General features: G+C 40.9%; 1 protein-coding gene across 4 annotated transcripts; it reads left to right on the top strand.

Annotated features, from left to right (window-relative positions):
• Positions 1-3,578: 3,578 nt before the first annotated feature.
• spsb1 (splA/ryanodine receptor domain and SOCS box containing 1) lies at positions 3,579-15,612 on the top strand. Of its 4 annotated transcripts, none has more exons than XM_086066865.1 (4): positions 3,579-3,716; positions 5,163-5,243; positions 12,398-13,256; positions 14,290-15,612. In XM_086066865.1, exons 3-4 carry the CDS (start codon positions 12,566-12,568, stop codon positions 14,415-14,417), a joined length of 819 nt encoding a protein of 272 aa, XP_085922991.1. In that variant the 5' UTR covers positions 3,579-3,716; positions 5,163-5,243; positions 12,398-12,565; the 3' UTR covers positions 14,418-15,612. The 4 variants fall into 4 exon arrangements, with proteins under 4 accessions (XP_085922991.1, XP_085922993.1, XP_085922992.1 ...); XM_086066867.1 differs by having other exon boundaries at positions 12,402-13,256; XM_086066866.1 differs by having other exon boundaries at positions 5,163-5,227.
• The last annotated feature ends 454 nt before the right edge of the window (positions 15,613-16,066 follow it).

Genomic DNA, 16,066 nt, shown 5'->3' on the forward strand with positions numbered 1-16,066 from the left:
GATCGAGTATATTACACTTTACAAGCCCTACACATAGACATGTTGAAATTAGCGCATTTTGAGATGGAGGCCCTACCTCATGCAAGTTAGCGACGCTTGCTCTGCTTACCATTTGGTTTGGAAATGCTAGCGGGGCGTCACACGCGTGGGTTTCTGCTATTGCGCCTACACAAGAGTGTATCAGACATTGGAGTCTGGTCGCTGGCTGGTTGCTTGAAAGTGGCTCTGGATCTTCAGCCAATCTCACGGACCATCAGATAAACTTTGTGTGGGAGCAGTTATTACTGTATGTTATGCACAGTCACAGGCATATTTTCATGAACGAGCAGAAGAATAAGATTTACTTGGTTGTATGATTTAACACCTTAATGGTGGGCAGGCAATCCAGAGACACAACTATTTGTATAAAAACTACTGTATTAAAATGTGAATTTTCCATATGTCCCTTTTGAAGCAAGGTCCTCTGTATATTGTCCAAGACTGCAGCAATTAGGTAAAGACAGCATTGCATCGCTGAAGAGCCAAGCGACTGACGCTGCATGCAATCATTCACAGTCGCTGCATGCACTTTTCCCAGCCAGGAAGGGGCGCTTAATCGATGTTTGAAGCGGAGGCAGCGAGCATATCTGCTTTACCCTCCTCCACTGTAGGAGAGCCCTGAGATTATCGCCTAGCTCAGCACATTGCTGCACTGAAACATTGTTTTTTGTTTTTCCATCAGGAGATGGACCCAGTGAGGAGTCATTTGAGAAGCCAATGAGATCATTTCACATTTGCTAATAATTGCATTTCTTGTCATTCAGAAAGTCCTTGGTAAAAAATTTGAATGTGTGTTTGAAATTAAAAAGAGAACAAAAAGACAGAATTCACTCAGTTCACCCACACGCCATCAGGCTGTGTCACATATTGTATATGAATCCTAGCTTCGAACCTTAACGGTCTGTCCCTTAAAACCCACTAGATGGCAACATGTCCTTATAGTTCCTATGGAAGCTCTAAACCCCATATGAAAAACTTGTCTTTTACACAGCGGAATAATCAACCAAATTTAAAAAATTGGCTCTCTACGTCACAGCAATAACCCGAGATATGCAATTAATAATTGAGGCCTCACGTTTTAGTGGGTCTGCGTCGGCCATTCATGTAAGCCCACCCGTATTGCCTGTGAAGCATGGGCATTACCCGGAGATCAGTGCATCAAGTCAGTTTGCTAAACTGCATTGCATGAAATTACCTGGATTTAATATTGAGCAATCACCATGAGCAGCAGTGTTTCAGTGTGAGAGTGGACATAATAATAAAAAAATTATTTTAAAAAGCCAATTGAAGTTCTGCAGGTATGACAGCCTTGAAATAAGAAATAAAAAAACCTGAATACAAGAATTATGAAGACATAATTCTGTCAAATTACCAGATTTATAGGTATCATATTCTAGACGAAACAAAACGTAATGCTTCACTTTTAACCCCAAAAAAACACACACAAAACATAGTCATGCACTGTAATGTCCTACCTGTCGTGTAATTTGTTCTAGGCATGGTGAAGTAAAGCCTCATGAGCCATTTCACAACTTGAGAAATGGTTAATTTACATACATAATGTGTGATGCATATATATATTTTTTTATGTCTGCTTTGACTGTTGGGAATGACTAGGAATTACAGGAAGAAAAAAAAAGTATGACCAAATAATTACTTTACATGAAGTGCACGAGTCTACTACAACATTCAGTGTGTGTATTTTTCTTTTCTTCCACAAATGGTAGTGTCATATGATAAAGCAGGTTGCACAATGTTTTTTCTCTCACTTTTGGAAAATAGCATGGTTTTAAGCAGGTAGAGGACAGAGACAGTGCATGTGGAAACAGGAAGAGTAGAGGGCTTACATGCTCGTTTGGACCATAACACTTGGACAATATAACAAAATGGTAGGGAATTTATTCATTTGCATTCGGAAATAATGGTTTCAAAACAGTTTTAAATGATTCTATGTACGGTATGTATTTATTTATTTTATATTTATTCAACCTCTCTCCGGCCTTTGAAAACACCCTTTCGCATGGTCACCTAGTAAATTAGGGCAATTGTTTCCTTTCTCAGCAAGGTGTTCTCATTATTATATGCAATTTCAACGGAACACAACAATAAACACCCCACTGTTGAATATCATCAAATTCTGAGAACAAATATCCTCTGCGACCTGAATGCCAATATACAACGGGAAACTCGATAGGCGCACGGGCTAGCAATTAGCATCCATGTGGCAGTTCTGATACCCAGCAATGGAGATCTGAATATCAATTGTGTTGCAATTTAACACTTGTTGACAGACCAAATAACAATACTCACAGGCATATCCTCTGCAAAGAATAACTAATAGGCTATTACTGCCACACTGAGAAGCCAAGAGTAGAGCTGAACCTCCAGCACAATATATCCATACATCTGTCAAAGGGTATTTTTAAGAACATCATGATTTGATTCAATTTTAATTCTTTAGGTTGCAATTCAATTTGAAATTTATTTCAAAGCTTGGATGTTGAATTTGTATGAATGTTACATATTATGAATTTGAATATTTGTTGACAATGTGTATTTATTTTCATGCCCATTTGAACATGTGGACTATTCTATATGATCACTGAACTAACGCCTAAATGCCATCTGACCAGTAGCTGAATAGATTTAGAGAAGTTACTGAATTAATATTGAATTGTGAAAGGGAATATTGTAAGGCATCATTAATATATTTTTGATTTACCAACCCCTAGTCTGTCTGATACTGCCCCCCGGTGGCCAAGGCGCATACACCAAAAAGAGCAGTACAAATGAAGAAGAAAATTATGACAAAATGATTCCATTCCTTTTAATTGTGTTTAATTATGCCATTAGTATATGTTTTCACAAAATATAGAGTGCCATTTTCCATTCTCATTGACATAACATATTACAATTTGTGTTTGTATTTTCTTTGGGGTGAGGGCTGGTACAGATTAATTGCATTCTCATCCATTGCAATGGGGAAAGATGATTTGAGAGACCGGTGTTTTGAGTTACGAGTGTGGTAAATGAGTATTGAACTTGTATCTCAAGGCCCTAATGTATAGTAAAAGTTTCTCTTTTTTTATTATACACTGTACCACTACCTACAAAGTTTATCTTTACATGCTAGCATAGCAGCTAATACAGCTAGCCTGTACTCTTTAGACTAAACTCCAAATTTACCATGAATTAGCATAATGCTAAAATTTGAGGTAGTAAAAGAAAAAACACTTTTCAACAACAACAAAAATCAACAATAACTGAAATACTGTATGTTTGTATCAGATTTTACAGGGTTGCGAAATACAAAAATATGTGATATAAACAAATAAATGGGCCGTTAAAAATGCACCGTTGATGGTTGAGCTTGACAAATTTAATTATATGGCTTCACATCTGGTTGCCTTAAAAACACAATACAAACATGAAAACATTGGTGCCTAAATTGCCCCGTGATTGCGGAATGAGCCACATTGAATGAGCACTCGGGAGACTGCACCGGTGGAGTGGAGCGAGCTATGCGCCTTCGTGGTGACGAGGACTGGGACGGAGACGGGGAGGTCCTAACTAGCACACAGCAGCTGGGAGCACTTCACCACGTGACCCGAGATATGTTAGCTAGCAGCCATCGTCACTTCACCTAATTCATGTCGTCCGGACTCGAATGGGCAAAGGTAAGCCGACATGGAAACACATCTTAACAACACCCAAACGCTAACCTGGCACACAACGTCCCTTTCCGTTTAGCTGATTCATAACACAAGGGGTGTTTTAAAATAAGACAACAAAAAAACGCCTTTCAACTAGCCGTTTTTACTAGTCGTGCGGTAGCTGTCCAAGCATCTCATTCTTTCATGGTGGAGTCCCATTTATCATCTTTATTGTCGAAAACACACACACACACCTGCTCGTGTCTCCGTCCAGTTGAGACGCCGGAATCTGGTTCGCGGCCCCTCATTTTCACGAGCTTTTCTGTCCTTTTTTCTTCTTCTTTTTGACAGATCTTGGCTCTTGCTAATACGTAGCCCACCATTATTGAGTTGGAGACGGCCCATTAGAAAGATTAGCTCGTGTAACATGTCAAGGCGTTCTGTGTTTACTGTGTTGAACCGCACTACCCGGTCCTCACAAGACGAGGTATGTCAGAAAAGTTCCAGGACTGGTCACAAACGTTTTATATTTCGAACCCAAACTTAAATGTGGGTTGGTCAACCGAACTGGTATGTTGTGGTAAGGCAAGTACAATATTGGCTATTACTTGCCTGCTCATAGGTTCTAAACACCTGACAGTTCCTGGCTGTGAAGAACGTCACCGTGCTGGAACAACCTTTCTACTCACCCAACTTGGACAAATGTGATTACATTTTTTGCTCTTTCCCGACCACGGCTGTGTCCATACTGAAGATGTGTTTCACATCAAGATGGCTTTGACGTAGGAGCTGTGTAGTACCTGGGAAGAGTACATGAAAGTCTGTAGTTTGTTTGGATTTGAAATACATCTTTTGTGATGCCAGTTCTGGAATTTTTTTGGCATAGTCTTCTGTGTCTCTGAAACGTGACTGGAACTTTGCTATTTGTTTGTTTGCAGGCTGCCAATATGTCGTTAGTGGTACCCAGGGCTGGACTTGCACAAAACAATCGGCCCTGGCATTTTGACTTAGGCCCGCCGGCCCAGCCCGGCCAGACTCTTGCCTAATATTTAGTTCTGCCACTGATGTTTCAGTTTGCTATTTGAAATTGATTAGCAGACTGGTCCCTCTAAATTGTGGGCCAGTCTCTTGGGGTAAAATGTAGGAAAATAATAATTAAAAAGCATCTGCCCTGTATGCCAGATGGCCAGTCCAGTCCTGGTAGTATCATTCACTTTTATTTCACGATTAGAGTCCAGCGGTCAGTTATCCATAAAATAATATGCAACAAATTGTCTAGTCTTTTTCTTTTATGCTTATACCTACATATGGTGACTACCACGCCAGTAAAATGGACATACTGAACCAATAATTCCTCCCAATTTAACTCTGGGGCGATTTCAAGCTCTTATTTGATTTTGACGTATCACATGAATGTAACGTCCTGCATGTGTGCAACATTTCTAGCTTGCTCTTTTTTTCCCCTCACAGAGTTGTACAGGTGAGCGACAGGGGGACATTTCCAAATATTTGTGGCCTGGGAGTGCAACCTTGAGGTCAGTGGTCAGTTTGGTGAGTTTTTAAAATGGTGATACATTACTACTTTTTACATGTATTAATGGGCACCGTGTCTTGGGGGATGTTCAGTGCGATAGAGTTTGTGATTGTCTTCCACCAAACTCCTTTCTTGTCATGAAGGGCACGGTGTTAAAATGACTTGGATCATGTTTTTTTCTTAGCAGGATTTAAACTTGCTAGTCGCATAACGTTTTTGAAAACGGGTCACGAGAGTGGTCAGAAAGTTGCTAAGTAAAGAAACCAAATCACTGAGTGGACAACACTGACTGTGTTTTTGTAAAGTACTGTACCTCCTCTCAGTTCGCAGCCCTGTTGTTAGTGTAAGCGGTGCCCATCAACTAGCAAAGATGGATAAATATTAGGGATGCACCGAAATGAAAATGTTTGTCCGAAACCGAAAACCGAAACGCCCCCCCAAAAAATCTGCCAATTTTTACTATCATTGCATTTATTATAATTAATTAAAATTATATTATTATTATAAAATATTTATTTAGCACTAGCATTTTAACTAAGCACAATATAAATTGAAACGTGCCCACACCGCATCTGGCCACATATGTACCCATTCATCCTCTTAATATGTGACTGCTGACAATTGTGCACAGACCTGCCATTTTATAATCATGTGACCAAAGGATGGGTTTTGATTGGTCACCGCTCAACTTAAGTAGTGCGCACACTGTCGTATTTGTGAGTGTGGTTCAACATCAGACGTAAATCCAACTCAACCCTTTTATTTTTCGTGGGCGGCATATATCCAACAGCCTCACACAACAGTTCTGTCAGCTGACACTTGTAGTTATCACCCACAGTGCCACACACTTACATTACACAACATGTAACAGCAGCCGAAACACACAACAAACAACATATACTATGGGGTTTATTTTTATTTATTTATTTTTTTAATCTCGCAAGGTGAATAAAGTCGAACATACTACTCATTTCAAGCTCTCGTGAGATGGAAAGCTCACCAAAAATGACACGCACCTAGGCGGCGTACTTTAATTACAGTGTTGTCGTCTCTGACTCAGTGCCTGCTCTGAAATCCACTCCGCTCCCGACGACGAGTCAAATCGCAGACTTGACAGAAATGTGTTTGATGATCCAATTGCCATTCTATTAAAAATGCAATGAATCGTTCAACCCGAGTTAAGACGAGTGGGAGCTGTTCTATAATGTGAAAATAAATAAATAAAAGCAAACTCTGTTCTTTAGCTATTTAGTGATTGCGTTTATTCTCATCTAATAATAGGACTCAAAGTTGCTCCCAATTACACTAATAGTGTGAGACCTCTGGCAAGACTGATCAGTCATGAGCCTCTTTTACGCAACCTGTCACATAAAAAAATAAAATAAAATGCGTTTTTTTCCGGGGAGCTGTCCCCAATAAATGGCACTTGACGACACATCTGTGGGGTACCAAGTCATCCTCCCAATAGGCCGTCTTCTTTCACATAGTTCCACAATCACACACAATTTTTGCAAATTTAGAATATTTTAGCTAGAACAGTTGACTGGATTTGTCAGCCTGTGCCTTTCACACTGAACCCAGCAAGGTGGGATATTGGAGCAACGGTGCACATACACAGGAATCTGAGCTTTGCAGCAATTTGGTCCACTATTCCCTTTCACGCAGATAATGCCCCACCTCTGTTGCACAAATGATGCTGCATCCAAAGCTGGAAAATTACCGCGTTGCTTTGGCGACAGTGGCGCTGGAAAATAGATGATCATAATGTAATCAAATCAATTCTACTTTGTTGATGCTGAAGCTGCATATCAAATTTCATAAACATTTTGAATTTGCATCCAGATAATTTTTAACATTGTCATACTTTTTTTTTTTTTTTTTTGCATAGTAATTCAACCAAAGCAGTTCATAAATTTTTTGAGTAAGCTAGGTAGAGTATACAGCATTGGTGCCCAAGTCCGGTCCTCGAGAGCCCCTAATTAGCCTGTTTTCCATGTTTCCCTCCTGCAGTGCAGCTGAATCAAATGATCAGATAATCAGCAATATTTGCAGAAGCCTGATAACATCCTGATTATGAATCAGGTGTGTTAGTGGAGAGAAACATGGAAAACAGGCTAGATAGGGGCTCTCGAGGACCAAACTTGGCCACCCCTAGTATACAGTTTTCAAGCAGCTAACACAATTTGATTGTAGCTTCACTTCACCCCCCCCCCCCGTACGTCCCTGACAAAAGCCACATACGCCTATAGTCTATAGCGTAAAGTCCACTTTTGTCACGAACATGGCATGTCCTTTTGACAATGACCCCATTGATGAAGGTGCCGCATTATTGCGCAGGGAATTCAATATTCGTCGTGAGATTATCAAACCGCGCATAGATATGCTGGCATTTCCGGACCGTTATCTTTTTGAGCGGTAAAGTTTCACATCACAGTCCATCATCTACATACACAACTTAATCCGTCCTTACATTTGCAACATTACCGGCGCCGTAGTCATGCACTCGCATCACAGCATATATTGTGTGTTGCGCTCCGTTTTTTTCTTATAACCCTATGAATAATGTTTTTATGTTTCATTTTAAGTCAAGTGCGCTTCTCCTCCGCAGGATTGTACCTAAATGTAATTAATTAATGAGTTACCATTCAACAGGTTTCCCCTGTAATATTATTGTGATTGCAAAGGACTACATTTAAATGTACGCATTGACCCGACACCCGAGCAGCAACGTTCTCCCACGCCGCCTTCCTTTACGGGGAGCCGCTGCAATGTTGCGCTTTTTTTCTAACGACATGTACAAATTCGCCATGTGATCGCATTAAGATTTTCAGTTGAGAGGGGTAAAAAAACAACAACAAAAAACGCGGAAGCCGTGCTCTGCTTCCCCGTTGCCATGGTGACTTGACGGGTCCGGGCTCCGTTGATGTGGTCTTTTTAATCTAGTGCTAACGTCAGGTGAAACTACTCTGCGCTGATACAACTCCCTCAAATCATCTGTCCTGGAAACGAAAACGCAGTTTCTTCTCTGTGTATGTCAACTCGCTGTTCAGGGTTAGTCTCGGTGTTTGTTGAACATGCTTTGTGAAATGGACCCCTGCTTTTAATATGGCGACATGACGACGACGATATATTTTGGCAGTTTTAATATCGCGATATCACGATATTGCCGTTAATCGGTACATCCCTAATGTATAACATGGCTGATACGTTGTTAGCATGGCTTGACGAGTTGCCAAACCAGACGTGTTATCGGTTTGATATGTAGTATATTTAGGAATGTACAATCAATCAAGTTTAAAATATAAGGACCGATGATCAGTTTACCAGACAATCTGGTGAAAATGCTGACTTTGACGGTGGCTTTCCAGCCCCAGCGATGCAGCCGACTGCATACAATATCACCATTACATTTGTCTAGAGAACTGTACAATTCTTTCTTTTTAACTTTCACAATTTGCTCACACCACCTTTCACAATATGATCTATGATAGGCTGGTTCTGTTGTACCATGACAAGTTTTAAAATTGGAATTATAGGCATATGGGGCCAAAGAGGGATGCTTTTTCAAAAGGTCATTTTAATAATATTCTACTGCCTGTTCAGCGTGATTGCCTGCAATTGCATTCCACCAGACTTCATTTGTGTCCTATAGAAAACAATATGAAAATGATTCCGCACACTAGAGTAGAACGAGAGGGGTTGGCATAGTAGTTAACTTGACAATATTGACTCTGCTTTCGTAAAATAATGTTCTCTCGCTACTTCCGCTCGCTACGGTCCGGTAATTGCAGCTTAACTTTGATCGCGGGTTTTCATTAATAATAATAATACATTTATCTTGTATAGCGCTTTTCAAGATACTCAAAGACGCTTCACAGAAAGTCCCAAAAATGATCGAGGGCAATAATAAAATTAGTACTTGGAACAGATGGGTTTTGAGTTCTTTTTTGAAAGTGGAGAGGTCAGGGCAGGCATGGAGTGATTGAGGCAGTGAGTTTCAGAGTGGGGGCGGCAATGGAGAAGGCTCTGTCTCCCCAGGTTCGGAGCTTGGTCCTATAGGGGAGGGACAAAAGGTTGAAACCAGAGGAGCGGAGAGAGCGAGATGGAGTGTGTTGGTGGAGAAGGTTAGTGAGATATGGCGGGGCCAAATTATGGAGAGCATTGATTGTAATTAAAATAATTTTGAACTGGATGTGTTGAGGAATGGGGAGCTACTGGAGGTTTTGAAGGACAGGGGTGATGTGTTCACGGGAACGGGTGTGGGTGAGGAGGCGGGCAGCAGAGTTTTGGGTGAATTGTAGCTTATTAAGGGTTTTGGATGGTATGCCATAAAGAATGCTATTGCAGTAGTCAATTCTGGATGTAATGAAAGCATGGGTCAGGGTTTCAACAGCAGAGAAGGTACGTGAAGAGCAAAGTCGAGCTATATTTTCGAGATAGAAAAATGCTGTCCGGGTTATTTGCTTGATGTGAGGTTCAAGCAAAAGAGTAGTGTCAAGGAGGATGCCAAGATTACGGCTGAGTGGGGATGGAGTGAGGATATTGTCATTGAAATTCATGCAGAAACCTTGAGTGGATTTTGTGAGTTTTTTTGGACCAATGAGGATTATGTCAGTTTTGTCACTGTTGAGTTTGAGAAAATTGTGTTTCGTCCAGGTTTTTATATCATTTAGACCAGGGATAGGCAAGTTCGGTCCTAGCGAGCCGCAGTCCTGCATGTTTTCGGTGTCTCATGCCTCCAAACCTCGGTGTTTCAAATCATCAGCTCATCGTTACGTTCTGCATGAACGTGGAAACAAAGGCCATGATGAAGGATGATGTTGCCAAGGGGGAGAATGTAGATAATGAAGAGGGGACCAAGCACCAAACCTTGGGGAACACCCTGAGATAAGGGGGTCTATGGAGGAGGAGCAGCGATTGATGTGAGTGAACTGTTGTCTGTTTGTGAGGTAGGACTGAAACCAAGACGGAGCGGAACCGATGATGTTAAAATCAGTCTTGAAACGGGCCAGGAGGATAGAGTGGCTGATGGTGTTGAATGCAGCGGTGAGGTCCAGAAGAATGAGGCTACTAGATGACCGGAATCAGAGGCGAGAAGGAGATCATTTGTGACCTTGAGTAGGGCTGTTTCGGAGCTGTGTTTTGGACATAATACTGGATTGGAATGGTTCAAACGGACTATTGGAGTTGAGGTGGGTTTGAAGTTGTCCAGCTACGACGCGCTCAAGGATTTTTTTTTTTATAGAAAAGGAAGCTGACCGTAACTTAATCTATTGCAGTTTTACTTAGATATTCTGCAGGTTTCTTACTATTTGTCTATTTGAAAAAAAAACAAAAATTTTTTTTAAACAAAAATCAAGACCATGAACATAAGAGCTCATCGTCGCCAAAATTCCCGTGCACTCGTTGTTCTGAAATACGCCGTCTGAATGCACTGCCTCACTCAGACCGTTCAGAAACTCAGAACGGAGCATCATGGAGCGGATTGTTGTGAACCTTGGAGGTACTTTACCATTGTTTTGTGGCATCAAAAAGCATTTCTTCATCTGGAGTCTAGGTCAAATTAATACTGCAGTAACAAGGTCAGCAAGGTGGTCGTTAACTGTGATGTGAGAATCTCTGGATAGATGCAGTCAGCGCTGGTTTGCATGGCTGTAGTTCAACCTCCTATAATGTCATTATTTGATGTCCTTTTTAGACCACAAAATCAATTCACCGAATTTAACACTTAGGCGCTTCCGTACAAGTAACAAACGGACAATATATTATGGCACATTTCAGACTGCTTACTTTTGACAGCTCCAACTTGGATGACTTTGCAAACCCAAAGCCTTTACGTACTCTGTAGCAAAACAAGCAGACAATGAGCTTAGATTCTGACAAAATTCTGTCTTAGAATCCAGAGTTGTTTCCTTGGCCCAGCAAATATATTCAGCTCTCTCTCTCTCTCTCTCTCTTTATTTTGTATGCATCTTAATCAGAGCCCAACCAACCCAAGGGCCCTTGAATGCCAACCAGCACAGGCCAGGATAGCAGCATACACATCCCTACAACAAAACATAGTTTTCAATGGGCATGTTTATTTTTAAGTTTTTGTTCTGTTGGGGCTATTTACTTGTTTTTGTCATATTGTGGCTGTTTACCCAGGAGAGTGGAAATGGTGAAGTGTGAACCCCAACAGTGTGCAACTGAACATGTTTTAATCTTTCTGAAAGCTGGACAAGCATTCAAAAAGAGATTGTTTACATTCAGATGCTGGCCACCCGCTGTTTGCTTTTTCATCCCCCTGTTTTCCAATCATTGAGGAGACATGACCCACTTAAATGGTTGTTTACTTGCATTAGAAGACGAGCTAAGGCCTTTCTCAATGAACTCTTGTCTACAATTCAATTAGAGGCCTTCCCAGCAGCTCATTTCCCCATTGCACAATCTTGCTTCACCACATGCCCAAAATCATAAATGATGCATGTTTGGCAAGCAAAACTTGACAAGTCTCACTTAGAGTTAAGACTATACAAAAAAAGTTTTACTAATGAGATCCTTTCTGAACAAATTGTAGGCACCCAGTGTGTCAAATGTACAGACTTCTTTAAATCTCAAGTTGGTGTTTCTGGCAAAACATTTTCTGTCAGTCTGCTCAGGGTGACTTTATTTTTGTGTGCCAGGGAATTTATTCATGTCAGAATAGCATACATTACACACTAATTGCTTGTAACACATTGGTAAGTTAATCGTTTTTCTTGTATTTGGATGTATTTCTAATCCTGAGGAACCAAAATCCAAATCATGACTGAATATCCATTACTTGCTCAGCACTTTAAGAACCAAAGTTTGAGAACCACTGTTCTACATAATCTCAACTAGGCATCCATCCATTTCCTGAACCACTTATTCCTCACTAATTGAAAATAGCCCTAACTTTTTTCAGTGAGCTGAACTTGGCATACTGATATAGAGTTGTTGTATAACTAAATGGATAGATATGGCAGATGCATGTTTATTTATTTTTTATTGTCCAAATAGACTAAAGTTGAAACACTAAGTATCCAATGGGATGGGAAACCACTGGTTGTAGCAAGGGAAATTTTTAGGATGCTTGAATTTAAAGTGGTTTAGAGAACTGGTTAGCCTACCGTAACTTGCTATTCTTTTTCCCTCTTTGTCTTCCCAGGTAGGCTGTCCAAACTACATCTTCTCAAACCAGAGACAGGAAGAGCAACAATCTGCTTCTTGGATTGCATGAGCACAGGAGTAGACTGGAGCTTGACTACTCCCCCATTGGACTTTGAGGAGGGGGGAGGAGGAAGAAGACAAGGCCGGAGCCGTAAATACCCATAGTATGGGGCAAAAAGTCCCAGTCGGTATTAAAACTATTGACATGCGAGATCCAGCATTCAGCCCCCTGAAGCTGGAGCTACAGGCCTTGAATCATACCAAGCCTTCTCGGCTAGACCTTCTGCTGGATATGCCGCCTGCCAGCGCAGACGTCCAGGTCAAGCACTCGTGGAACAATGACGACCGCTCGCTCAACATCTTTGTCAAGGACGATAACAAGCTAGTTTTCCACAGGCACCCCGTGGCGCAAAGCACGGATGCCATCCGGGGCCGTGTTGGCTATACAAGGGGACTGCATGTGTGGGAAATAAGCTGGGCCATGCGTCAGAGAGGCACACACGCTGTGGTCGGTGTGGCAACGAGCGACGCTCCGCTACACTCGGTGGGCTACACGGCACTGGTGGGAAGCAACAGCGAGTCTTGGGGTTGGGACCTGTGCAGGAGTAAACTCTACTATGACAGCAATCATTCTGGAAAAACTTACCCGTGCTTCCTCGAGCCAGACGACACCTTTATCATACCGGACTCCCTCTTAGTCGTTTTGGACATGGACGAAGGGACTCTAGGTTACATTGTAGATGGCCATTACCTGGGGGTGGCCTTCAGAGGACTGAAAGGCAGGAAGCTATACCCAGTGGTGAGCGCTGTGTGGGGACACTGTGAAATACGAATGCGGTACATAAACGGACTTGACCGTAAGTACAAGCTGCTAACATTCACATTGATTTGATTTGCTCTTTGTACAGCTTTCATACAAACAATGGGAACGTTTATATTTGCAGTTCAGAGATGGCCACATTTGCTATTAATGGCGAGAAAAACTGCAGATGTGTCACTCATGTCACAGTAACATTCTTGACTTTAAATGGTCACGTACACGTATGTTGAATGGTTAGTTCTCTACCATAAATAATCTCCAAAGGTAAACATTTTGGCATTGTGTTTTGTGATTGAAAACTGCACATTTTAGAGTGGCTGTCTATCGTGGGCAACCGAAGACAAACGTGTGCAATAATCATGCTTTCTAATCGGCGTCATGATTTGCCGAATCTGTGAGGTGGGTTGATTCTCTGCAAAGAAGTGCTCACTACCACAGATTTAGACACATTCAACAATATTTGAGAGAAACTGGCCTTTTTTTGTACATAGAAGTCTTTGTGTTCAGTTCATAAAATGTTGTTTTAACAGTCATATGTATGATGCATGCTGTCCCAAAACCTATTTTCACAGTGCCAGCAATATTCTAACTCTTAGAATTCTGAAGCTAGTTATGAAGAAAACAATTCCACGAGTGTACAGAACAAATAGACCCTTTCAAAGGTTGCATTCAGTTCTATTTCAACTTTTGTGATTATCGGCTTTTTGTACTTCACTGAGCTGAAGTTTCACAAATTGCCTTTTTTTTTTGTTAGTGTTGATGCAATATGTAAAAACACATCCATATACTAAATGAAAACTACATTGAGTGTTTTATTTGACGCAACAACTTCTCAGCGGTTACACATGAAAACTTGCAAACTGGAACTGCAAATATTTTCTCTGTGAAAAAACAAATGTTTCCTTTCAAAATAAGTAATTTGACTTCCTATGATAGTTCTAGTTTTAAGTATAAATGATATGGCGTATCAGGAAGGTTTTGTTTGAGTGGATGATGTGTTTTGATTCATTCGTAAGATCCAGTACATTCTTGAACAACTCTTCCCCCACACCCCCCTTTTCTTTCCCCAGCTGAACCTCTGTCCCTGATGGACCTGTGTCGACGCTCTGTGCGGGTGGCTCTAGGGCGAGAGCGTCTGAGTGAAATTCACAGGCTGCCCTTGCCGGCCTTTCTCAAGAACTACCTGCTCTACCAATGACGGCACGTTCAAGTTCAGTAGTAGCTACACACCACCCCTTCTCCCGCTCTTTTCTCTCTTGTGCTTCTCTGGGATCTTTCTTTGGTCAAACTTGTTTGACAGCATTTCTGAAGCCTGTTGGACAGACTTTGGCTCATGGATGTTTCGACAAGTATGATTTTGTGATAGTGGCTGGACTCACTTTTGAGGTTCTTATCATATTTTAATGACTTTGTCCAATTGTACTCTTAACTTAAATGAAATCAGGAATCACTGAGCTCTATGCACATGCTGATGGGGGGTTGCCTTGACAGTCAAGCCAATAGTGGTCAGTATCTCATGTAAAACTCAAGACTGTCTTGGTAATATTTTTAATTGCAATAAACTGACATTTCACTGACGTGTAGTTGCGGTTGTGCAATGGCCACTAGGTGGCAGCATTTACGTGCACCATGCAGACAAGCTCCAGCTGAGCCTCGTTCGTCCCTGCTATAAAAAAATGGATGGGTGGAGGCGGTCTTTTTTTTTTTTTTAAGAAATAATTTTAAATAAACTGAGACATTTGTGGTTGCAATTGAACTGATGCTGACCATTCCAGTGGGACTAATGTAGCAAGATGTTGACCTAGTATCTCCTGTCCACTCTCAAGGCATCCGACAGGAGCCTACTACATCAGCAAAAATCTTATGAAATGTCACTGTGATGATTCATTGCATGTATCTGCAAGAAATGTTTCTCTTTGCAATTGCATTGTGTTTTAAAGTCTCTTTTGGGGGTTTTTAGTGCCATTTTGACTTGTGGTGTTCCCACTTCCATCGTCACAGTTTAGCACACAGTTAAAAAAACAAAAACAAAAAAACCTGTTTATTGAGATGTCTGAATGGAACTGGCACATGTTTCGCTGGGGGGGTAGATTTTGTTTTATATTGCAACAAGACTGTACGTTTACAGCACCACGATTGACAAAGTATAACGACAATCCACAAAGTGCTGCTCTGATGTCATACAAGTGCAGTCCCGTGCTGCCAGAATTGTCAAATGCCATACAGTACTATCATATCAGACCTGTTGATACTGGTGTTTGTAAACATGCAGCTCTATTATCTTCAGTCAGCACTCTATATGCCACAACTGTCTTTTCCTTAATGCTTGCATTTTATTTGTATTTCTTGATGTAGATGTTTGTATGTAACTATTAAAGATTATTTCCTGTTGATCCTTGGGTTGTTTTCTATGTTAAAATATATTGGAATAGTTTGCATAAATTACATGCTGTACATCAGTCAAACAGATTTTTAAAAAAAAATGGACAGAGAAGTTAAGATAAGTAGTATAGGTGATACTGAGCAGATGTCTTGAGTTTGGATTTTAAGGTACTATAGTGCGAAAGTGGGTTGCGTCGGTAAAGTGGCAGAGATCTACTGCTAGATGTTTAATGTTTTAGGCTACAGTAATTCTCTGCAGTTTGGCCTAAAATAGGACAATGGTTTTTTTTTCCTTTTATACACCAACAAATTTGTAATTAAAATAAGAAAAGTGCATTCTCCCAGCTTTTAAGAATTTGAAGAAAAATGCCATTTTAGGAAAGAAAAAAGGAAAGGCTACCTTTATTTTCAAAACTACTTGGCCAAAGTAGCATGATTTTTTATTAAATTTTGGGGCTTATGATA

Source organism: Leptonotus elevatus, chromosome 2 (assembly GCF_054856555.1).
Source record: "Leptonotus elevatus isolate MCC_2025b chromosome 2, RoL_Lele_1.0, whole genome shotgun sequence".
Lineage (NCBI taxonomy): Eukaryota > Metazoa > Chordata > Actinopteri > Syngnathiformes > Syngnathidae > Leptonotus > Leptonotus elevatus.